The sequence below is a fragment of the Tachyglossus aculeatus genome, chromosome 18, assembly GCF_015852505.1.
Source record: "Tachyglossus aculeatus isolate mTacAcu1 chromosome 18, mTacAcu1.pri, whole genome shotgun sequence".
Classification (NCBI taxonomy): Eukaryota; Metazoa; Chordata; class Mammalia; order Monotremata; family Tachyglossidae; genus Tachyglossus; species Tachyglossus aculeatus.
The window spans coordinates 33,854,567-33,880,262 of NC_052083.1; the positions used below are offsets into that span (position 1 = coordinate 33,854,567).

General features: G+C 42.8%; 1 protein-coding gene across 1 annotated transcript in view; it reads right to left on the minus strand.

The window, feature by feature from the left end:
- Window positions 1–541: 541 nt before the first annotated feature.
- The window catches only part of PCP4 (Purkinje cell protein 4), a 49,384-nt gene continuing 24,229 nt past the window's right edge, over window positions 542–25,696 (minus strand). The window contains exons 2-3 of the mRNA XM_038760388.1: window positions 23,995–24,046; window positions 542–932 (exon numbers count right to left, since the gene is read on the minus strand). Coding sequence (XP_038616316.1) covers window positions 805–932; window positions 23,995–24,046 — 180 coding nt within the window. The 3' untranslated portion in view covers window positions 542–804. The remainder of the gene's footprint in view (window positions 933–23,994; window positions 24,047–25,696) is intronic.

Genomic DNA, 25,696 nt, shown 5'->3' on the forward strand with positions numbered 1-25,696 from the left:
GGGCCCCGTCGGATGTGGGGAGGCAGCTTGCTGCTCAGCCTGCAGTTTGAAGTGCCTGACACCTCACTGTGGGCAGGGAATGTGTCTATTGTTATATTGCACTCTCCTAAGCCCTTAGTCCAGTGCTCTGCACACAGTAAGCGCTCAGTAAATACGATTGAATGAACCAAATCGAACCTTGAACAGTGCCTCCCGGTTTCCCCTGCAGAAACCGTTGACAGTGACCATCTCATCATATCTGGGCACCCCAGGGCAAAAGTTGGGAGCTTTTGTGAAAGCTGAATTCAGGGAGTTCCTCACCTCAACCTCGTTATGGGAAAAGAACGGGTTTCTGGAGCTGCCTGGCTGCTGGCATTCTCCGAATGAGACAAGTGAGGCTGACAATTGGTCTTTCCTCCCTCAATGAAACACTCACAACAGAAGGTATGGCACTCCGGCTCCCGGCTATAAGTGGAGAGGAAAAGAGGCATCTGGACTGGAGTCGTTTGCATCTTCGGGGAACTTCAGAGATTAATATAAAAAGACAGATGAAGGCAGACAATTTAATTACTCATTTTAGCTCCGGTTTATTACAACATCAAGTAAAATAGGTGGTTACAGAAGGAAGGGGTCTGGAACTAAACACAGAGATTAAACCACTCACGGGCTCATTTGTTTCACACCTTCCTACAGGGATATAAATATCACGAGCTTCTGTACATGCATTTTAGGTTTGGGTGGGGTTCGTTGTGTTTTTTTTTAATTTTCTAACAGGGGATGGAGGAGTTCTGTGTGTTGGGGGTAGACTCTGAGGTAGAGAGAGTACTAAGACTGGGAGCCTGCCTTTTTCTTCTGGAATTTTCTGAACTGGGACTGAATGGCCACGGCCGCACGCTCTGTCTCTGGTGCGTCCATGTCGATGTCGAAGTCTTCGGGAACTTTCTTCTGCCCATCTGTCTCGGGAGAAAGCAACAAGAAAAGAGAACACTCAGATGAATGTGGAAGGGAAGGCAGAAATAGGAGCGGGAGTTTGCCCACTGCCCCGTGGTGGGTGGAAGGCAGAAGTGTTTATTACCTTGGAGCCGTGACCTTGCTCGTTCTGCAGAAAGATGAGGATAATGGTAATTATTAACCGCTTACCAAGTGCCAAGCCCTGAACAAAGCGCTGGGGTAGTTGTACGATCATCAGGTTGAATACGGTCTCTGTCCCACATGGGCTCACAATCTACGCAGGAAGGCGCACAGGCACAGAATCCCCATTTTAAAGATGAGGCCCAGAGTAGTTAAATGACTTGCCCAAGGTCACCCAGCAGACAAATGGCAGAGCTGGAATTAGAATCCAGGTCCTTCTGATTCCCAGGCCCATATTTTATCCACTAGGCTATGCTGCTTCTCTGAACTTGGGGCAAGGTGCCTACATTTGTCACCAAAATAATTTTTTTTCTTTTTCAGAATCGCCTTTCCATTGGTAATTCAGGTTGACGTTCACAAATGTGAAATATTAGGTTGGATTTGGAAGACAAGGCCAGTTCTGTATGAGGTTTTAAAATGCGGCTGCAGTAGGAAGTGCCTTTGAAATAACTGATTAATCTTTTTTTTAACTTGTAATAATGTAAGGAACCAGAAACATTATTCTGACACGTGACAAATGGAGGTGCAGAAAATTATGTATATTTTGGAAGGATATAATGAGGCAGTAAAGAACGGGTGCAAAAAAATCAATTTCTTAATTATATCTTAAACTAATATTCCAAGCCACAAGTGATTCATTGATTCTTTGCCCTCATTTAGGATATTGGCAAATTCTGATCTTTAAATGCTAATATTTAAACAGTCGTTCCTTGCTGCTTACTTCAAGGATTAAAGTAGCGATTCACCAATTCCTTACACATTTTGAATTCCTCAAGGTGTCTTTTGTGCTGGGCATGGGGGCTGGGGGCGGGGTGTGTGTGTGTGTGTGTGTGTTAGTAGGATTTTTCAGTGTGGTCTGTGGAATTTGAGAAGGAAAGGCACCTGGCTGGTCATACGAGTAGTAGTAACAATAGTGGTAGTATGGTAGTGGTGGTGAGCACCCACTGAGTGCAGTGCACTGTACTGAGCGATTGGGAAAGTACAACAGCTGCTTCTGAAAAGGCATCCGAATTCAGACAGGGAATGTGATGCTTGCTCCCAATCACCCCCACTCCACCACTACCACCACTGTTGATTCTGGAGGTTTTCCCTGTTGCTGCCACTCTGAAGGAGAAGGCATCTTTCATACTCAATACTGCCTGGAAACCCTCATGTAATAATAATGATGGCATTTCTTAAGCGCTTACTATGTGCAAAGCACTGTTCTAAGCTCTAGTGAGGATACAAGGTGATCAGGTTGTCCTGCATGGGGCTCACAGTCTTAATCCCCATTTGACAGATGAGGTAACTGAGGCACAGAGAAGTTAAGTGACTTGACCAAAGTCACACAGCTGACAAGCGGCAGAGCCGGGATTAGAACCCATGACCTCTGACTCCCAAGCCCAGGCTCTTGCCACTGAGCCCCATGTGCATGTGAAGATCAAACTGATTCTCCTAAAAGGAGGGGATTGCATTCTTGCTCAATCCCATATCAAGAGCACCCTGTGTCTGTTCCCACGGGCATGTGTACAACTTTTATTTCCCCAACACTGAAACTGAGGCCCAGAGAAGTAAAGCAACTTGCCCAAGGTCACACAGCAAGCAATTGGGAAAGCAGCAACTAGAACCCAGGTCTTTTAACTCCCAGGTCTGAAGTCTTTCTACTACGCCATATGGCTCCTTCCCAGAGGATCAGGTTAGCATTCAGATCCCAGTGTCTTTGTTCTTGACAGTGTTGCCCTCAAGCAGAGCTATGTAGAATAGGTTGAACCAGACTGAATACAACCATGCTCCACTCCATTGGTGATGGGGAAAGGAACTGATGTGGCTTGCTTCATCATCAGAGGGCAATCTTACATCCTGAGAAATTTCCCAGGGAAATTAAATTTGCTTAGGAGCTGCCAGAGCCCAATACTTCTGGTGAAGTCAAATGCTTCTGAAAGGTCCATGTAGAGAATATGCCTATCAGCTGTACTGTACTCTCCCAAGAATTTAATAATGTGCTTTGCACATAGTAAATGTTCAATAAACACCACTGATTTATTTTGTCTTGACATTGCTCTCTGCACTTTTTCCGTATCTAACATGCACCAGAGATAATCGTATTTATTGAGTGCTTACTTTGTGCATAGCACTGTACTAAGCACTTGGGAGGGCACAGTATAACAGAGTTGGTAGATATGTTCCCTCCCCGCAACGAGCTTATATTCTAGACAGAGAGGATCCGATTGCACATAGTCTCTGTCCCCCATTGGGCTCAGTCTAAATCCCCATTTTATAGATGAGGTAACTGAGGCCCAGAGAATTTAAGTCACTTGCCCAGGATCACACAGCAATCAAGGGTCAGAGCTGGGTTTAGAATCCAGGTCCTCTGACTCCCAGAGCTCTTTCCACTATTCAACACTGCTTCTCCGCTTCTCTTTTAGTTGGAAAAGGTAAATTCTCTCCCTTGGATGTTAGTCTTTACCCATTTTGAAAACAAATATCAAATAGTTAATCCTGTATGTTAAAAATTCGCCCCATAGGAATAAATTGCCACTCTTAACCTGAAGCTGACAATCAAAATTTAGAGACTAAGCAGTAAATTAGGGTTTAATTGACCTGAGTGGGAGTTTTGCTCAATTAACAAAGTCAGCATTAAAACCCATATCTCAGCATAAAAAACCCCTAAACTTTAAATTGCCCAAAGAACTAATAACAATAATGGTGCCCTTTCAATCATGTACTGTAATATTGGGTTTCTGGTAACTAACCTACATTTTCCAAAATGTTCCCCTATGAAGAATTAACACCTGTCAGTTATGCTTTTGTAGCTCAGAGGATTGGCCCTGAAATTTCTGTTCTTTACGCCTTTCCTCAACTCTGCATCCTGAGCTCTTGAACTGTAGAAACTCTTCAACAGCCAGTGAATGCTAACATTTATGCTTTCATGAGGAGGTAAATGGACTCACTGAAGACAGCTCTCACTGCTCTGGCTCTCTGAAGATAAGAAAGAGAGAGTTGGAAAGGAAGGTAAAGAAGAAGAGACAAAGAGGTGGAGAGAGTGGGAAAAAGGGAAGAGAGTGAGAAGCAGCATGGCTAGTGGAAAGAGCACAGGCCTGGAGGTCAGATGACAATCCTAGCTCTACCAATTGCATGCTGTGTGACCTTGGACAAGTCACTTAACTTCTCTGCGCCAACTTCTCTTTGCCTCAGTTCTCCTGTCCTCCCCCTGTCTCCCCCTTCTAGACTGTGAGCCCACTGTTGGGTAGGTACCGTCTCTATATGTTGCCACCCTGTACTTCCCAAGTGCTTAGTACAGTGCTCTGCACACAGTAAGCGCTCAATAAATACAATTGAATGAATGTGAACCTCATGCGGGATAGGGACTATGTTCAGCCTAATTAATTTATATCATTCATTCATTCATTCATTCATTCAATTTGAGTGCTTACTGTGTGCAGAGCACTGTACAGCATGGCTGAGTGGAAAAAGCCCAGGCTTGGGAGTCAGAGGACGTGGGTTCTAATTCCGCCTCCGCCACTTGTCTGCTGTGTGACCTTGGGCAAGTCACTTCACTTCTCTGTGCCTCAGTTACCACATCTGTAAAATGGGGACTAAAAGTGTGAGCCCCATGTGGGACAACCTGATTTTCCTGTATCTACCCCAGCACTTAGAACAGTGCTTGGCACATAGTAAGTGCTTAACAAATACCATAATTATTATTATTACTACGTGCTCGGGAAAGTACAATGCAACAACAATGAACAGACACATTTTCTGCCCACAGCAAGCTTACAGTCTAGTGGGGGGAAAAAGTAGAGATGCCAGGGATTGAACCCAGGGCCTCATACATGGGAAGCTTATGCTTTACAACTGAGCTATATACCCCAGCACTCAGAAGTGTGTTAGACACACAGTAAGCACTTAACAAATACTATAATAAACAGGAGAGGGAGGAAAAGAGAGAGAAAGAGGGAGAAAGGGAGGAGAAGGTTTGAGCTTAAGAAAGTTACCTAAGCTTATTCCTTTAAGCCTCAAATGGGACCAGGAGGAATTCAAACACAAAGCTGCCAATGTGGAAGAAAAGGTCATTTCCCTCACTGATAACAGCAGTTTCAAAATAAAAACGGGCACCCAGCAACCTTTTATTGTTTGGCAGCAAGGAAAAACAATGGCAATTAGTAAGTCCTCTCAAGGGCTAGAAGTAGGAGTGAGAAAGGGCACGGTGTCCTTTTCTGCTGGCTATTCATTAGCTTTGCAGGTCGTTGCTCCATTGCTGGGCAGAAGCCGGGAATTCTAGCAAGTCAATACGCGAGCTCAGTGGGATTTCTCGCTTGTGCCTGTTGTGTCTGCAAATCGAATGAGGGCCGATGGTGCAGGGAGATGCAATTTTCCAAGACTTTTCTAAGCGGTGGAGATTAATGAGCCCAGTCAGGTGCCAAGGGGACAAAGCAGCAACACTCCCTTCATCCTTTTTTTAGTACTCCCCCAAAAATGAAAATAGAATTCCAACTACTTTCTACTTTCGGCCCACCGGCCAGGTGGCTTTCTGGGTCCTGAAGCTTTATCTAGGGCACAATGGTCCCTTCTCTCTAGAAGGTAGGCATTCAGAATGGAGGCACAGAAAGGTGAATTTGGCTGACTGAGTCATGGTCAGTTAGAGGCGGTGAGTCCTACGGGAAAGACTGCAGGCCTGGGAGTTAAGGGACCAGGCTTCTAATCCCAGCTCCGCCACTTATCTGCTGTGTCCCCTGGGGCAAATCACTTCACTGCTCTGGGCCTTAGTTTACTCATCTGTAAAAAGGGGATGAAATACTGGTTCTCCCTTAGACTTAAACTGTGTGCCCCAAGTGAGACGAATACTGGGTCTGACCCATATTTACCCCAGCGCTTAGTTCAGTGCTAGGCACAGAGCAAGCAGTTGAAGACCCTGGCTGTCCAAAGGAGGAACTAAACCTGGGCAGAGATGGCTGAGGTGCTAGAGGTGACACTGTAAAGTGACATTGCTAGAGAGGAGGGAGGGCGTGCCCCCACTCCTCAACTTTCGCACCAATGCCTCCTTGGGGACAAAATGTTTTGTTGAGTGACTGCGTTATCCTGGAGGTCTGGAGGTTCCAGCAGCAATTTGGCATCAGGGAAGGCGCCATGCTGATGTCTCCCTCCCCAAGGCCCAGGATGCAGTTTCCTGTTAGGATCCCCTGCTTGAGCTGCTCCTTTTCATTCAGTCAGTCATATTTATTGAGTGCTTACTGTGTGCAGAGCACTGTACTAGCACTTGGAAAGTACAATACAGCAATAAAGAGAGAAAATCCCTGCCCACAATGGGCTCATAGGGTAGGGATTGTGTCTACCAATTCTGTTGTTTTGGATTCTCCCAAGCCCTTGGTACAGTGGTCTGCACACAATAAGCCCTCAATAAACAACACTGATTGATGGATTGAATTGGACAGTCTGGAAAACGGTGGAGGTAGAGATACTCATTACTCGGGTGGCTAATGAGGGCACTTGAGAATATCGGATGTCCCTTTGCCAACATGGAGGCAACCCACTATCCCTGGGTTTAGGGTCGGGGTCATTTTGGCTGAAGAGCCTGTGGGGTGTATCCCATGCCCCCAAGGGACCAAGCTGTGCTGAAAGCCTGGGACGCAGCTCCATGGAACATGGAATTTGGGTTAGTCTCGGTCTCCCAGGCCTGCAGAACCATGGAGGTGGACAGAGAGGTCTGAACCACTCCAATCCCCTATAAGTTTCAGGCATGGACCACCCAGGGTAACCCCGACCCATTTCTGCCTCTTTGGCTTCTACCGCTCGGTCCCCTGGAGGGAAACAATAGCCACCAGCTGCTGTCCTGAGAGCTATTTATAACACCAACTCTTTCTTTCTTCTGCATCTTTCACTCCAACAGGGTTCATCTCCTCCCTTTCCACAAATCTTGTTTCATCAGCCTTCCCCTGAGTCCTTCTGAAGCCCCATGTCCTGCCTCTTGCTCACTTCCTTCATTTTTTTTGAACCTCTGAATTTTAAAATAAGTGGAGTGCAAGGTTAAATCGGTGGAAACGTCACCCTCCCTGATAAAAGACTTTTTAAAAGGTTCACAATTTTGTTAAATCGCTTGCAATCATAATTACGAAATGTATTAAAGCCTGTGTCAATTAGCCTAATTAATAGGAAAACCAGATTGAGTCCATTGGGTGGAAGTTTTCCCTGACAACCTCATAATTAAAAAAAGCTTCACTTGAAAAGAGAAGAGTCAAAGCTGAAGCAAATGGAACACACATAAAAAGATAAGAGGCTCAGGAGGAGAGAGGGTTAGGAGAAACTGTGTCTAGAATTCCCAAGGTTCTCATAAGAGGTCAATGACTGGTCAAGTATTTCCATGTTGCAGGCCAACAGTAGTGAGGGTAGAAACCACCATGACGTAACGGTCGCTATTTGACAGAAAGTAATGCTGCATAACAGGATTGTCAGTCCCCAGTCAGTAGTACCGTTTGCGGGCCTGCTGGTTGCAGAACACAGAACTACAGGTTTTAGAAGGGTAAAATAGGGTTAGAAGACACAATCCCTTTCCCTCAAGGGATTTCCAGTCTATTGTCTTTGCTTACATAACATCATCCTTGACTAAACATGGTTTTCTAAACGTCTTTCCCCCTACTTAGTTTAAACTTTGGCAGACATTTTTAAGTGTTCCTGGATTTTTTTTTTCAATAGCTCCTATAACTGATCAGCTGCTCTGTCTTACATGATCTAATCAGGCCCTTCACTCTATTCCGACTAACCTGATTATTCCCTTTTATGTTTAAGGATTACGTGCCATCTTGGGCGGCAACATTCCTTAGTGGAAAGAGCATGGAGTCAGCCCTGCCCTGCTGTGTGACCCTGAACAAGTCGCTTTATCTCCTAAATGGCAAGATGCCTCTCTTGATTTCTCTGATCTGTGAGCACCATATGGAACAGAGGCCATGGCTGATCCAATCAATCATATTTATTGAATGCTTTTGGTATGCAGAGCACCGTATTAAGCACTTGGGAGAGTTCAATGCAGCAGAGTTGGTAGTATTACTATGATCTGATTATATATACCTTAGCTCTTGGCAAGTAATAAATGCTTAATAAATGCCATTATTATGATCACTACTCTTTCACTGGCTGGTATCAAGCTGGGCTAGTGTGATAAGCACTTAGTACAGTGCTCTGCACACAGTAAGCGCTCAATAAATACGATTGAATGAATGAATAAATTAATAAAGGATTCATTTATCAGTTCTAACCTAATGCCAACCAATGTTCAAAGCCATAAAAGCAGGCAGTGTGGTCCAAGTGCTTAATAAAGTGCTCTGCATACAGGAAGTAATAAATACCATTGACTGATTGAGTGATTAATGGAAAGAGCATTGGATTGGGAGTTAGGGCTTTTGGTTCTAGGCCCCTGGCCTGCTGTGTGACACTGAGTATGTCACTTAAGTGCTCAGTGCCTCAGTTCTCTTATCTGTAAAATGGGGATATTTGCTCTTCCTACAACTTAGGCTGTGGGGTAGGGCCTGAGTATGATCTGTCTCAATTCAAATGGAAGTTCCACAGGCAGAACTACCTGGTGATCCCCAAGGAATTGACTGAAAGATCCCAGAGCAAGAAGGAGCATGGCCTAGTGGATAGAGCTCAGGTCTGGGAAGGACCTGGGTTCTCATCCCCACTCCACCACTTGTATTCTGTGCGACCTTGGGCAAGTCACTTAGCTTCTTTTTGCCTCAGTTATCTCATCTGTAAAATGGGGAATAAGACTGTGAGCTCTATGTGGGACATGGACTGTGTCCAACCTGATTACTTTGCATCTACCCCAGCACTTAGAACAGTGCCTGGCACATAGTAAGTGCTTAACAAACGCCATAAAAAAAGATAATCACAGCAACTTCCATAAAAGCTTTGCCCTGCTCAACTCAGAAGTTTCTCTAGGATTCAGAAATTGACCCTATCCCCCCCCCCCCCCGTCTCTCTCCCTCTCTCTCTCTCTCTCTCTCTCTCTCTCTCTCTCTCTCTCTCTCTCTCTCTCTCTCTCATACACACACCCATACACACACTCTCTCCCTTTTCCTCCTCCCCCATCTCATATATTTGACTCTACGTATTGTGACTTAAAGATCTTTCACCACTGGGGAAATTGCTTCCCCTCAAATGTACAACGGGGTCAGACCTTGCATCTTTGGGGCTTTTTTGAGATGGTGCTTATGCAGCTAAAGATGCCCTTCTCTTTCCAGGGCCTTTGTGGCTTCAGAGGGAATAAAGCACCCCCCGCCCCCGCCCCAGGCCCAAAGTTACATTTTTTGACAATAATTAAGATGAGATTCCGAGAAGACATGATGCTTTTTACAGTATTTGCTTGGGCAGCTGGGCTGTGGCTCAGTCGGCCTAGGGCAAAACTATATCAATTTGATAGGAATTTACAAAATCCATTTGCAAGAATGCGCCCTAATGGCCCTCACAGAGTCTGACTCAGCTAGCTAAAAGTAATGGCCGTAGATGATGGCGATGATGATGATACAGGGGATTTGCCACTGCAGTAAAACCTCAATCATTTTGAATGTGTGGACTGAATTTCCACTAATGCTATAAACCCTCTCTACAAGGCAGCCCACTCTGTCTTAGGTAGTGATGGGCTGCCCCCCCAGCCCCCAATCAGGATCAGAGTGGGACTTGAACCTCCACGCACCTTGGGGAATAAGAAGAAAAGGGGGTTCAATCAATCGATCAATCAATCGTATTTATTGAGCGCTTACTATGTGCAGAGCACTGTACTAAGCGCTTGGGAAGCACAAATTGGCAACATATAGAGACAGTCCCTACCCAACAGTGGGCTCACAGTGGGTTGGGATGGCGGGCAGCACAGAGACCACAGTGGCAGGTAGAATGGACTCATGGGGGTAGGAGTAATGGTATTTATTGAGTACCTACTGAGTGTAGTGTACTGTACTAAATTCTTGAGACACTCAGTAGTAGATTTAGCTGACTTACTGGAAAGAACATGGGCCTGTCAGTAGAGGATCTGTGTTCTAATCCCAGCTCTGCCACTTGCCATTTGCAAAATAGGGATCCAATATCTGTACTCCTTCCTACTTATACTGTGAGCCCAATGGGGGACAGGGGCTGTGTCCTACTGATTAACATGTATCTACCCCACCGATTAGTACAGTGCTTGACACATAGTAAGCCCTTAACAAATACCATAAGTCACAACATCCCTGTGCTCAGTTTCCTCATCAGGTAAAATGGGGAATAAATACCTATTCTCCATCTTATTTACACTGTGAGCCCCTTGTGGGACAGGGACTGTTTCTGGCCTGATTATCTTTTTATCTACCCCAGTGCTTAGCCCAGAGCTTGGCATATAGTAAGCATTTAACAAGCACCACACTTACTATTATTAATTCTTTTCTTTAAATTATTTCTACTAAGCATTTACTATGGGCTAAGCATGGGGCAAGCATATGATAATCAGAACAGATACAGTCCCTACCCCACATAAGGATCACAATTTAAGAGACGGGAGATTAGGTATCTAACCCCCCATTTTACAGATGAACACCCTGAGGCCCAGAGCAAGGTTCAGTGACTTATCCAAAGTCACCCAGCAGGTCAGTGGCAGAGCTGAAATTAGAACCAGGTCTATTATCTCTAAGTTCTGTGCTCTTTTCACTAGGCCACATTGCTCTGTTCCCCTCACCCAACTTGTCATCGGAGATTAGGTATGCTTGATGCTTGACTCCGATTTCCACTGAAAGGAGGAATTTTCCTCTAGAAGAAACATTTCCAAAATAAAGCCTGGTCCTTTCCAGATTCAGCCTCTTTGTAGCCAATTCATAGCTGAGTCCTAGAAACAGGTTTCCAACACATAGGGAGCACCTGACAGCAGTAATCAGTTACCTAGATATCCTGTGCAAGAGCCACAGTGAGGTTTCAGACACAGGGCCCGTGGGGACTCTCGATTTCTGAAAATAGCAGCTTAAGCAGGTGGTTTGATTCCTCAATCTGTCAGAAATTGCTGACAACTATTATTCATTCTTTTCTTTAAACTGTATCTCTTAAGCACTTACTATCTACTAAGCATGGGGTAGACGCAAGATGGTCATACCAAAGTCCCTGTCCCACAGGGGCTTGTTTCTTGTCACTACTAAGAAACAGCGCTGGGAACATAGTAAATGCCTATCAAATACCACAATTAAGAAAAGCATCTCCCTTTGCCTAAAGAGTCATTCTCTTAGATTTAAAATGAAACAGTATTCTGGCTCCTTCCAAGATTCACCAAAGGATGTGGAGATGGACAAAATTTAGAGTCGAGGAAAAAATCCACTTTTCCCAGAGATTAAAATTTAGATATGAAAATTCAGTTTTCTAGAAGAAGAAATGGGGATCTTTCAGCCTGTATCAAAATCCTAAAATTTAATTTTTACTTTAACATTTAAAAAGGAGATGGGCAGTTTGGGATCCAGTCACTCAAGGGAGCACTAACTGCTGAGAAGTTAGTGGGTAGAGCAAGGGCCTGGGCTCTAATTCCAGCTCCACCACTTGTCTGTTTTGTGACCTGGGGCAAGTCACTTCACTTGCTTAAGACTTTGAGCCCCATGTGGGATATGGACTGTGTCCAACTTGATTAGCTCATCTCTACCCCAGCGCTTAATACCATGCCTGGCACACAGTAAGCCCTTAACAAATACAAACAAAGAAAACCTAAGAGTGATGGGAAGAAAACTGAGAGAGTAGGATAGAAATCCACCTAGGTGGAATGTTAGGAAAAAATATTTCTACTCCCTCTAGACTATAGTTCCATTGTGGGCAGGGAATGCATCTATTATATTGTACTCTCCCAAGTGTTTAGTACATTGCTTTGCACACCATAAGTGCTCAGTAAATATAATTGACTGAATACTCTGAGGCTTACTAGAGGGAGGGACCCTTTCTGGCAGAGATGGAGACAGGCCGCTGCTTTAGCTATTCCCCTTGAAGCCAGGGATCCCTTCTTCACCTGACAGGGAACCGTCTGACTTACAAGCCATTCCATCTCAGATATCTAATTCCTTTTCTTGCTCTAAGTTATAAAAGTGCATACCCACGCAACTACAAAGAATATGAGCCATATCCTGCACCTAAGAGAAATCCTTGTCTAAACTTCTAAATCCCCTCACAAATGCCTGCTAGAAGAATTTCCCCACTTTTTTCAAACCAGTGAACGTGTCCACTATTTTCCGTTTGCTTGTTTCTTCAAAAGAGGAATTCTCCCCAGAGAATTTGGTTTATTTCATTATTTTAATGTCTATCTCCCTCTAGAATGTGAGCTCTTGGTCGGCAGGGATTGGGTCTACAACTGGATTGTACTGTACTCTTCCAAGCACTCAGTAAGGTGTTTTGCTCACAGTAAGCACCCAGTGAGTATCGATCAAGCATATTTATTGAGTGCTTACTGTGTGCTGAGCACTGTACTAAGCACTTGGGAGAGTACAAAATAACATAGAAAGTAGGCACATTCCCTGCCCACAATGAGCTTATAGTTTAGAGGGGTGATTAAAATAAAATTAAAATAAATAAAATAATGTATGAAAATAATAAAATAAACCAAATAAATACCATTGAATGATTAACTGACATTACATATTTAAAGGGACAGGCAAGATTGAGGAACTCCTCTTAGAAATGCTCATTGACAGTGAATGCCAGTTCTGATGTTCAAATGCTCCTTCAATCCAATCTATTGAGGATTTCTGTGGAAAATCTACCCAGTCCAACTTAACAGCTTCATCACTGATTTCACAGCAGAGAGAAATGAGGGTTAGAAATAAATCAAAATATAGCACTGGCAGTTAATACGGACACATGGCTTTAATTGTGATTACTATCTGCCACTGAACAAGATATATTTATTTCCTCAGAAGCCTTGATGCTGCAAAATGAGATAAAAAAACACTCACTTTAGGCAATCTATTCTTGCATTTAAATGGATGATGAATCATCTTGTTCTAGAAAACTTCCACGCTTTTCATTTGTTGTTTGCACCTGGCATCATGGGCTGAACTTGGTGCCTGAAAAGAGCTCCAGTGCTTATTACAACTGGAAGCCTCTTTACCAGAGAGGGTTGAGAAACTGAATTCAGACAAGACTATCCAGGAAGGATACAACCAGGAAGTTATAGTGTGAATTGAAATGCAGAAATCCTACAGCCTGATCCAGCCCTAAGGCAGATATAAGGATCCTGAAGCATAATGTGGAAATGAAAAACGGAACAATGCCTGGCGTAATTGTTCTAGGGAATTATAGAGACGTTCTGTAAGAGTGGGACCACAGAATCCAAGGCACTGGTCTTATCCTTGTATTTTGCTTGCTTAGATATTCCCAGCAATCTCTTAAAAGGGAGAATGAAAAGAGGCCAGATGGAGGGGGTGGAGTCCTTTGGGTTTTTCGTGAATTCTGTGAAGTGTGGCCTTCCTGTTTAAAGGTGTATTAGGGAGGGTTTCTTCTGCTAACATCAATCAATCGTAACAGGGAAACTTTTATTCAAAAGACAAATATTCTAAGAAGTTTTACTGCATAATGGAAAGTTGAAGCCAGAGTAGACAGGATCTACTATATTATATGACTACTGCTATCATAACTTCATGTCTAATTGTCATCTGAATCTAGAAGAGACAGAATCTTGCAGGAGGAAGAACGCTTGTTTGAAATTTTGTTGAAGCTACGTGCCAGGCACAAAAATAGCAGCAACCTTTCATTCCTCAGAGTCATAAATCACAGGCAGAAATGTTCCCATAAACAAAACAATGAAGGCCATGTCATTGTCATCTGAATCGCTCCTCCCCGACTCCCTGACCTGGGGTATCTGGTCTATATAAAAGCCGAAGTTTTGTCTATCTGACTCTGGACTGCTATGGGAGAATGGGATGAGCAGGTATATGGAAGGATAACTCTTCTTATCACTTTAAGCATGTTGGAAAGGAGGGACGAGACAACATGATACTGGGGAGAGGGATTTAAAAACGAACTAGTTTTTTTCTTAAATATAGTACTAGCTTCTTCAGAGCTGTGTTTCTCAAAATGGGTTTCCCTTCTTTTAAATGTAGGTGAATTTCAAGGGAAACTCAATTTAAAAAAAAGGCTTTCTAGCTAAATTGAATCCTGAGATATGCAAATAATTAGCACTCTTGTTCATCAGGGACAATGATGATAATAAGATAGAAGAAATGGAACAGCAAGATAGAAGTGGAATAAAAACTGTGAAAGATAATAGGGTAACAGTACAAGCTGTTATAAAAATTAGTGGGATTAATGACAGTGATGGAAGGCCAGAAAAGCAAAAGACACCCTGGTTTTTTTAGCAAACACTTCTTTAAAGATAAACTGGGAGATGAAGGGATTCTATATAATTGCATTTTCAATTTCACAATCTTCTAACACTGTACACCCTGTCCTTCCTTTAAGTCAGAGACCGTGAAAACTAGACTGGCTCCTTCACCCTCATTTTTTTTCCTTTCTTCAAAACATTATCTTCATAAGAGTTCATAAATGCAGAATATGCTCCTTATAGGGTTTCAAGTTCTTGCAGGAAAATAGTTCTAATCTTTTCTGGGGGAGTAATGGGGAAGAGTTGAGCTTTTCTTTATTTTATTTTTATCCAAGGGGAAGAAAATTATTTCTCTAAAGATTATTTTAATGAGATGAAATTGCAGCCCCAGAAATTTGAGGATCTGTTCTAAATCCAAGTAGAGAAAATTGGAGGGGATCCCACATGAAAGGAAATTTGCTCCTTTATCTTTTTCAGCATTATCAAGGCCCACCTTTTCATCTTTGTGGTCAAAGGAGACTTTTTACTGGAATATGGACACTGGCTCGCTCCCAGAAATAAGTCATTTTCCATCTCTTTTCCTCCCTTGAGGAGACCATCCGTGTAGCTAATGTCATTCACACAGGCAGATTAATTGCTGTCGAAAAGCAGAGGGCTTCATCTTTTTTAAACAAATCTGAAAACCTTCCCAGGATACTTCACAAAATGAGGCTGACCAGAGACCTGGAAGAGTTGAGTAAATAAATAATGTGGATAGACTGTAAAAATCATTTTCCATGAGCTAAATCCAGTATCTAAAAGTCACATGTTGCTGTCCTGTTCAGTGAAGCTGTTGGCCTGTTTATGGAACTGGAGGCAGTCATCTGACTTATGGGGAGTTGGCCAATGTGTCCATTTGTGACCCAATGGCCCAGAATTCTGTTTGTCGTGCTAGAAACAAAATTATGCATCGAGGAGACAAGAAAGTAGGCAAAACTTTAAATCATTATGCCCCTTTTCCCAACCACTTTTAAGTTGGCACTAGATTGTAAGCTCCTAGATGACAGGGAGTGTGTCTACCAACTCTGTTGTATCCTCCCAAGTGCACTGCACACAGTAAGGACTCAGTAAATACGTGCCAAAGCAGTGGCACACTGAACTTCTGAATGTACGTGGCCAATCTTTTTGTAAGCCCTGGCAGTTCATGGTCTTGGACCTAATAATAAGAGGGTTGGAGTGTTCTAGGCCAGTGGTTTTACTGACTATCTAGAAAGGTTGGGCAACTTTTTTCTTGATCTCTTATTGTTTAACACTTATAGAAGATTTCATTTTATTACATTATCTTGGGGAGTTGGGAAAGAGGAAAGGGGCACAGAGGCAGGACAGTAGACTTCAGTATTGAAGACTTGTATTAGTTGATTCTGTCAAAAGCTTGCATCCCCTATTGTCTGTGACCTATCTCTCTAGACTGGAAACTCCTTGTGGGCAGGGAACATGTCTATCAAATCTGTTATGTTTTGCTCTCCCAAGCGCCATACAGTGCTCTGAACACAGCTCTCAATAAGTATGATCGATTGATCATCACTTGAAGGTTAACAATGCCATTGCCTTAACTCATCTAGAAAGCTGCAGACTACATTTATTAAGCTTTTGCCATTATTCTTGGTCCCACTCCACGTTACTAGAAGAACTGTTACAAGACAAAACTACTATCTTTCTTCCTCCATGACTCCTCAGAATGAAATCAATCATGATCCCATCTCTTCGTTTTTTGCTTGTAGCCATACAATAATCTGTCATGTCAAGTCTGGCACTTGATTGGATCATTCAGATCTCCATGCAGGGTGCAAAGTTAGCACTTTCAGAAGGAAAACATGAATACTGGGGAAATAATTTTCTTCCTCTGAAGATAGTGAACAAATTAGATTTAAATCTAGCCTTTTCTGGCTAAATGCTCAGCTTTCCCGTGTTAATGGCTAGGCCGCTTTTAAGTGATAGGAGGAAAATGCATCTTGTGAAACAGGAATGAGGAACCTATAATTGTGGAAAAACTAGTCTGGGTGACATTGAAAAGAAGCCTAAAGTTACAAAGACGAAAGGTATAAATATAGACTAGAAAAGAAAGAATGGCTTGTTGCCTTCAATGGTTTGTTGTGATTAGACTATCTCACACAATACTCTCCAAGACACCAACTCTAGTGTATGGTAATGAAATATTGATTTTTTTTGCTTGTCCTTAAAGTCATTCCTAGTTGAGCTTCTGGGGGAAGGGGAGAAGAGGGCACTTTTACTCAAAACAAGGTCACACTGCAGGCTAATGGCTCGGTCTTCCAGCCTGCTTTTCTCTTAGATTCATTCATTCATTCAATCGTATTTATTGAGCACTTACTGTGTGCAGAGCACTGTACTAAGTGCTTGGGAAGTACAAGTTGGCAACATATAGAGACGGTCCCTACCCAACAGTGGGCTCACATTCTAGAAGGGGGGAGACAGAGAACAAAACAAAACATATTAACAAAATAAAATAAATAGAATATGTACAAGTAAAATAAATAAATAGAGTAATAAATACATAAAAACATATATACATATATACAGGTGCTGTGGGGAAGGGAAGGAGGTAAGGTGGGGGGTATGGAGAGGGGGAGGAGGGGGAGAGGAAGGAGGGAGCTCAGTCTGGGAAGGCTTCCTGGAGGAGGTGAGCTCTCAGTAGGGCCTTGAAGATCCACTGGAACATTTAATAAATAATAATAATGGTACTTATTCAGCACTTACTGTGTGCCAAGCACTGTTCTAAGTGCTGCGGTACATACAAGTTAATCAGGTTGGACACAGTACCTGTCCCACATGGAGCTCACACTTTTAATCCCCACTTTACAAATGAGGTAACTGAGACTCAGAGAAATTAAGTGACTTGCCCAAGGTCATGCAGCAGACATGTGGTGGAGAAAGGATTAGAACCCAGGTCCTTTTGGCTCCCCAGCCTGTGCCTTATCCACTAAGCCATGCAGCAACCACAGAATTTTTATTTTCCAAGTCCCTTGACCCCAAGGTGAAATAACTCCCCTAAAATCAATCCCAGTCCCAATTCCATCTTCTTCATACTTATCTTACTCACCAAAATAATTGTGTGTGGAAATTCATTTATAAAAACAAAATGTATCCTGTTCACTGGGGAGTATCATCCTGGGAGACGAATATTCTCGTTTCTTGATTAAATGGCTCACAGTATTGAGCCAGATCTTAGCATTTAATTTGAATTGATCAGATCTCCAATTTGGATTAATGAAAAAGACTGTGAGAGGTCAATGGTCTGCTGGAGAATTTACATCAATTCAAAATCAAGCTCAAGGCTCCATCAAAAGAAAGTCACTATCCAAACCACCTCTCAAAACACTTGAAACTCATTTCCAGGTGGGGAGTGACTGCCCTATCAGAACTCCAATTGTTCCTGTCCTCTAGACTGTAAGCTTATTATAGGCAGGGAATGTTTCTGCTAATTCTGTTGTACTCTCAAAGTGCTTAATACAGTGATCTGCACATAGTAAGCACTCAATAAATATCACTGAATTATTGAGTGATTGATTTCCAGGGAGTAGGTGGTTCTCCAGTTGCCTGGAAACAGAATTGAGCCTTAGGTTATCTGGAGTCTTTCCGTGGAAATGGAGTCTAGGGAAGTTTCTATGCAAAAGCGGTCAGTGCTGGAGAGAACGGGTCAGATAACCATTCTGGGAATGAGAGAAGCTCAAACTGGGGATTAATGCGAGTGGGGTCTATACTGTACAACCATTACTATTAAAAATGACACTGAGATAATTTATCATGTGCTTACTTAGAAAACCAGCGTGGCTTAGTGGATAGAGCACAGACCTGGGAGTTAGAAGGTCGTGGGTTCTAATCCTAGCTCCACCATTTGTATGCTGTTTAATCTTGGGTGAATCACTTCACTTCTCTGTGCCTCAGTTACCTCAGCTGTAAAATGGGGTTTGAGACTGTGAGCTCCATGTGGGACAGAGACTGTGTCCAACCCATTTGCTTGTATTCACCCCAGCACTTAGTATAGTGCCTGGTGCATAGTAAGCCCTTAAAAAATACTATTATTATTATTATTGTTATTATTATTACTAGGTGTCAAGAGCAGTACTAAATGCTGGTGTCGAGACAAAATAATCAGATCAGACCCAGTCCCCGTCCCACATGAGGTTCTCGGTCAAAGAGGGAAGAACAGGTATCTTGTCCCCAATTTATAGATGACGAAACAGAGGCCAAGAGATGTTAATGCCCTGATCAAGGTCACACAGCAGGCAATCGATGGAGTCAGGATTAGAACTCAGCTCCCCTGATTCTCAGGCCTGTGCTTTTTCCTTCTAGAACACCATTATTGCCGGTAATGTCACTGGCCAGCAATACAGTCATTCATCCTAACGGGTCCCTTGACCCAGAAGTAGGTCATTGGTTGAGCAGGGAGCCACTGATGTTCCAGCACCAGGAAGGGCCAAGTGATGAGCTTTTGTCTTCCATTAAAGTTGCTGCGGAGCCTGGCGGATCAAAGCCCCAACCCAATATGCAATTCCAATTTCATCTTCCCTCCCTCTGGAGTAATATCAGAATCCGTCCCATTGTATCCACCTCCTGCGCTAGCATATTAATTCTTTGAAGGGAAGGCCACCGGTAGCACAGCCTGCAGAAGTGGTTTAAATTCTTATACATATGCCAGTCTCTCCAGCCTTAGCAGCGTGGCTCAGTGGAAAGAGCGCAGGCTTGGGAGTCAAAGGTCATGGGACTTGTCAGCTGTGTGACCTTGGGCAAGCCATTTAATTTCTCTGGGCCTCAGTTACCTCATCTGTAAAATGGGGATTAAGACTGTGAGCCCCAAGTGGGACAACCTGATCACCTTGTATCCCCCCCAGCGCTTAGAACAGTGCTTTGCACATAGTAAGGGCTTAACAAATACCACCATTATTATTATTATTATTTAGGGGCCTCCACTTATGTCAACTATGGAAAAGGGAGCAGGGGAGAGGCAAAAGGTCCCAGGACTCCAGGGGGAGACCAGGATCGTTTGATTTCTCAGCTTGACAACCTTAATGAGTTTGTGGCATTTCCAAGAGATGCACAGCTTCTAAGCGGGGCTCACAACACGAGGGCGGATGTCGGGTGGCCTCTGGGCAGACCACAGCTCAGTGTTCTCTTGCAAACGCAGGCAAGAGAGGCACTCGCTGGGCTGGGAAACTGTGCACACATTAGCGATGGATCAAGTTCGGGGATTGTCGCTCCCCATGGCCAGGTGCAGTCTATTAAAGTTAGAAAGAGAGAATTTCTGACTCTGGCGCTGTACGCTGATTCAGTCTCTCTCTCCCCTTTGTGCAGCCTCCTGTTGGCTCTCCCCATCAGAGCTCCATTTTCAGAGTTAGAGTGATTGGTGGAGTCGAACGACTCGGGCCGTAAGACACCACAGGAGGATCGGGGTGTCAGTTGGTACCGCAGTGCACCAGGAATGGAGGTTTGCTTTCAGAAAGCCGACATGCAGCAGGACATCAAAATAACAATGGAATCTAAAATGCTTGCTTCTTGTTTTCTTTTTTCTGCCTTCCACCTGGATGCCTCAAGCTGGGGTCTCATCAGATTGCACAAATTGAGCTGAATCGAGCCAACATTGGTTTCTTTGTCAAGATGTCTCACTCAGAGAGTACAAAGAACAGCATGGCTCATTCAATCAATTCTCTCTCTCTCTCTCTCTCTCTCTCTCTCTCTCTCTTTTTCCTCACCCCTCTGCCACACCCTCTGTTCTCCTCACCACCTGATTCAGAAATAAGAACAACAGCTTTCCAGAAAGGAAGATTCCATTTAGGTGACAAAAAAATAAAGGCTTAACCATATGGTTCAATAATAAAGATGGCATTTATTAAGCACTTACTATGGGCCCAACACCGGGGAAGACTCAAGATAAGCATATCAGACCCAATACTTGACCCATACAGGGTTCACAATTCAAGAAGAAGGGAGAATAGGTATTTTATCACTAATTTACAGATGACAAAACTGAGGCACTGAGAGGTGAAGTGACCTGACAAGATCACTCAGCAGGCAAGTGGTTTGAACAAGAGATCCTCTTAGCTAATGAATGATAGCTTCTCTACTGTCTGTTAAAATGATCAAGTACCACTCCATTCCTGGGGCCTGGCTCCCAAGGACTACAGGAGCTGAAAAGGTTGATAAGGAGCAGAACTGGAAAGCAGCATGGACTATGGAAAGAGCACAGGCCAAGAGAGTCAGAGGACCTGAGTTCTAATCCCATTTCTGCCAATTGCTTCTCTATGACCGTAGGCAAGTCACTTAATTTCTCTGTGCTTCAGCTTCCTCATCTCTAAAATAGGGATTTAATCCTTCTCCCTCCAATAGGGACTGTGTCTAAACTGGTTATCTTGTATCCGCCCCAACACTTAATATAGTGTCTAGCACATAGTAAACGCTTGACAAATACCATAAAAAACTGGGGTTCGGCCTCTATTCTTCAACCTTAAGGAGTTGCCCAAGAAGTCAGATTGTTCTGGATGAGGAAGCTTCTTCACCTGAGTTTGGGTGGATTCATGGATCTGGACCCCACCCCTACCGCCCCCAAGACTCGAATAATAAAGCCCCAGATCATATCTCACCAACCAGAGGGAAACCCCTGCCAACTTTAGAGATTCAATTTCACTTGGACAGGAGTCCAAGAACTGAAAGCAATCTCTGTGAGGAAATGTATTATTCATCACTCTTTCTCCCAGATTGGAAGTAGCCCAGCAATAACTTTTAGGCTGTTACCACACCACTTCTGCTAATCACTCTAGAAATGCAGTCTTGGAGTATGGGGGATTTGAGGGGAGCTCTTCCCAGGGTGGTATTCAGCACATGCAGCGAAGCCGGCTGGAGCTCAAAGCAGAGATATCTGTGGTCTCAGGCCTCAGACATGGTGCTTCCCTTCCAGCCTCCAATGGGCCATCTCCCCTCCTCTAAGGAGGACACACTTGTGCCCATTCCATCCCAGCACTCTCCCCCTGCCCTTAAAAAATTATCCTCAAGGGTCCCTTCTTGGGGAAGACTCACAGCAACAGCACAGAACTGGAGTCTAGCAACCCAGGTTCAAGTCCCTGCTCTACCATTGACCTGCTGTGTGACTTTGGGCAAGTCACTTAACCTCTCTGAGCTTTTGTTTCCTCCTCTGTAAAATGCGAATGAGCTTCCCACCTCTTAGCTTGTGAGCCCCATGTGGGACTAGGTCTAATCTGACTATCTTGAATTATTCCACTGCTTAGAACATAGTAAGTACTTAATACTATTTTTTAATACTAATTACTAATACTAGTACTAATTTTTAATACTATATGACAAGTAATATTTGTTTTTTAAATCCACACTTCAGTTCATTTCCATTATTTGCTTTGATGTAATATTGTACTCTCCCAAGCACTTAGTACAGTGATCTGCACACAGAAATTGCTCAGTAGATAGAATTGAATGAATGAATGTTGGTATGAGTAGCTGGTGGGAATAGAAGATGCAGTAAGGCTCTGTTCCTTTAAGTTTTAAAAAAAGTCAAGTGGCAAAAGGTAAAACTGAAATTTGAAAATATTCCTTCTAGTATTAATTAAGCATCACCAAAACGAGGAAGAACTGTGCTATATTATGTACTTATTTACTGAGTACACTTCTGGCTGTGTAGGCAACTTCTATTGATATGAATAGAAATTAAACATTTCTAAATCACGGATTGCCATGGGTATTTTTAGTCACTTTGTAAAATAATTAGAATTTTGGTCAATTTAATGATAGAGTTTGGATTTCAACCTAAGAGTATCTGTTAATCATGAGGTTTTAAGGATGAATAGTCCAGCACTTCAATTCCAAGAAAAAACTTCCTTTCATCTAGTCCACCTGATAGTGTTCTACAGTTATTTTGGAGGCAAAAGTGCAAAGTTATTATAAAATGAGCACATATATATTAGTTATTACCTGGTAATCTAAGGAATAAAACATGCTACTAATAATACCTTGTATATTGAACTCTATTCCTCCAGCAAGATCAGAGAACTTAATCTGTCATTTTCCAATCCTATCTCCAGGAAAGGATTTTTTTCCTAGTACTTCCCGACTCCACCTTAATTTACTTGCAGTAAGCCTAAATTTTCCACATATCTGTGATCCTTCCTATCCCTAAGCAGACTAAGCACAGTTTCCACAGAAGTCTAGTAGCCAATCAAAGTTAGCCATCAAAGATATTTTGAGAGAAACAAGACAGATCCCAATCTAGATGGAAGTCATGGGGTAGAACAAAGCACTAGAGTGGAAAAATGCTGAGAATAAAAGTGACATCTAATGAACTGATGAATGCAACCTGAAGAATGATGAAAATCAGTGAGGTAAAAATATCCTTAAGAATGAATGAGTGAATGGATGAATTCATGTTCGCTTTCAATAGGTTGTAGTTGTTTGTTTGATTACCCTCACCCCTTCCATCCTCCTCAGGAGTTCTCTGGTCCTTGGGTGTCTGCAGTACAATAATGGAAGCTCCTATGAGCAGGGATTTTACAATGGATTTTTGGCACCCCAAAGCCCTTCTGTTCAGAAGAGGGACTTTGGCTACTTGGTCATACCCTCTCTCCTGCCTGGAACTCATTCCCCCTGCTCTCCCCAGCTCCAAAGCCCAACTGAAATCACATCTCTAGAAAGCAAGACTTCTCTCTTCTCTCTCTCTCTCTCATTTCCCCACTTTATTTCCATCCCTCTTTTGTTATCTATGCATTTGAAACTCTACCTCTCCCTTCTCTCTTCTCCCACACACTTGTATGCCTACCTTTAAATTTGGTTGCTTTTCCCTACCTGTAATTTATTTCACCATCTCTCTCCCCATCTGGATTGTATCGTGTCTTCCAACTCTACTGTATTCTCCCTAGCACATAGTACAGTGGTCTGCACACAGTAAGTGCTCAATGAATGCCAATAATTGATTGACTGCACAGAGTAAGCGCTCAATAGATACCACTGATTTATTGAAATGAGTTTCAAGGGAACTCACCTTCCTTCATGTGCCAACAGTAGCTCATGGTGGAGAGAATGGTGGGAGACTGCCACTTAACAGTGGTTTGGGGACGTGAAGTGAAGGCCACTCTCCTGGACCACCACTGGCTCCTTGATTTTTGTCTGTTCATTGTTCACCCCAAATGAATATCATTGCTACCTCTCTCTCTTTTTTAATAGGTTAAAATTGTCAACCTTGTTGAACAGTCTTAAACTATAACATGCAATGTTTGACCCCAGGAGAGGCTGCCTCTCCTCTCAGATTAGCCATACATTGTTTCTTGATGTTTCCTAAGCCATCTGGCCCCCAAAGCAAAGGACCCCATTTGTATTATAATACTGTACTCCCTCTGTGGCATTTAATTTTTGTTATTTCAGTCATTTGGGGGTTCCAGACCTCCAGTTCTCCTATCCAAGATGCCCAAATTTCTTGAAGCTAAAAACTTGAAAATACAGAAAGCGGAAATAACTGCCAGTCATGATTATAGCTGCTTCTTGCTAGTGGATTTTTGAAAACTAAATTTTTCTGGTTTCTTCCAATACAAAATGAAATATCATCTTACCATTCTCACCAGATGTCTTGTCTTTTCCATTGGTTGCACCCGCTCCTTGTCGCTGAAAGGGTGAAAAGAATACAAAGAAGTTCTCATTGGCAGTTTTCCATCTTGTTATTGTAGAACAATATTTTTTAAAGTACAATATTCCAACAAGGGCACTCTTTTCCCTTTGCTTTTTTTTTGCTCTGCTAGCATCTCCTCTGTAACAGAGCAGATAAAATTAGCCACCTGTTGAAGGCTTTCGGGTCAGACTGAGGAAGACTAACAGAAGTACCAGGTCATGAAAAATAATTTCAAGAATCGAACTCCCCATGTTCCCTAATATTCAAACTTTTTTTGAGTGCTTAATGGAGGATTCAGAAGAGCATATGTTTCCTTCCTGGATGTTTTCAACTGAATAAAGGTGGGCAGAGTTTCAAGACTGAATAGAACAAAGTAAATGGACTTCAAGTGCAGATCAGATATACCGAGAATCCTTATGTCTTTTGACATTGACATCATTCAGGCACTGAAAACCATTCTTCAAAACAGAACTAACAGCAAAGTAAATGTGCCTGCAAGAGAGGAAAAAGGTCATTTGCACTAAAATTTATTTTCAATAAGCCTTCTTTGTCAGTAAGGGTGAGAGCTGATATCAACTGAGATTTCTGATGGATCTTCAAATAAAAAAATTATCATGGCAGACTAAAAGAACCCAGGCACAAAACAATCACCAACTCTAGGCTGTAAGCTCCTTATAGGCAGGGAACATGTCTGCTAATTCTGTTGAATTGTACTCTCCCAAGCACTTAGTACAGTGTTCTGCATATAGTAAGTGCTCAATAAATACATCTGATTGATTGACTGACTGAACTCACCATATTTAAATTCTGACAAAGTTCTAAGGTTATTTGGAATTCTAAATTTTTTCCTTCATCCCATAAACCTCTGTCTCTGAATGCCTTGAGTGAAATCCTCTAAATAGAGATTAACTGAGTAAAACAGATCCTCTAGTCCAAAGCCCAGATTTTAATCAATTGTAAAGCATATCTGAAATCACTAAAACGGTGAAGCTCAAAATGACATCAAGCTTTATTGAGAAGTGGGGGCTTAGTAGTTGGGAGGGCACCGTTCTTGGGATTTCCCAGCACTGCCTCTAAAAAGTCACTTCCTGCTTTGGGTCTTAGTTGGCCAAGAGTTTTACAGGGGCTGTCTATGTATCTTGCAATCAGAGAACATCTGTACGATTGGCCCGAATCAAAGAAAAGCTAGGTCTTTCAATGGAAATTAGACACAGAAGTACATGTGGACATCCTGTTTTGATATTCCAAACAAATGTTATCACTCCCTGGACTTTTATTTTTTGTTCTTCCCCCACCCACAGCCAAATCAAATAATTTCTTCCCAAATTCATCAAAGAGAACTGGATTTTTTTTCTCTGCTGCTCCCCAAAAGATGCATCTCTCCCTCACCCAACTACTACTTGGCATTTCTGCACTAGCTATGTACATGTGAACTCACAACCACCTGCTGAATTGTCTTAAAATCTTATGAACCATATTATTTAATCTCTAAGCTTCTCATATTCACTTTTCTTTCTTCCTCCTCTCTATAAATGATTTTAGTATCTGTCTTCCCCACTAGATTGCAACCTCCTCTGGAGCAGGGCTTGGGTCTACTAGTCTAACGTACTCTTCCAAGTACTTGGTACAGTGCTCTTCTTGAAGTT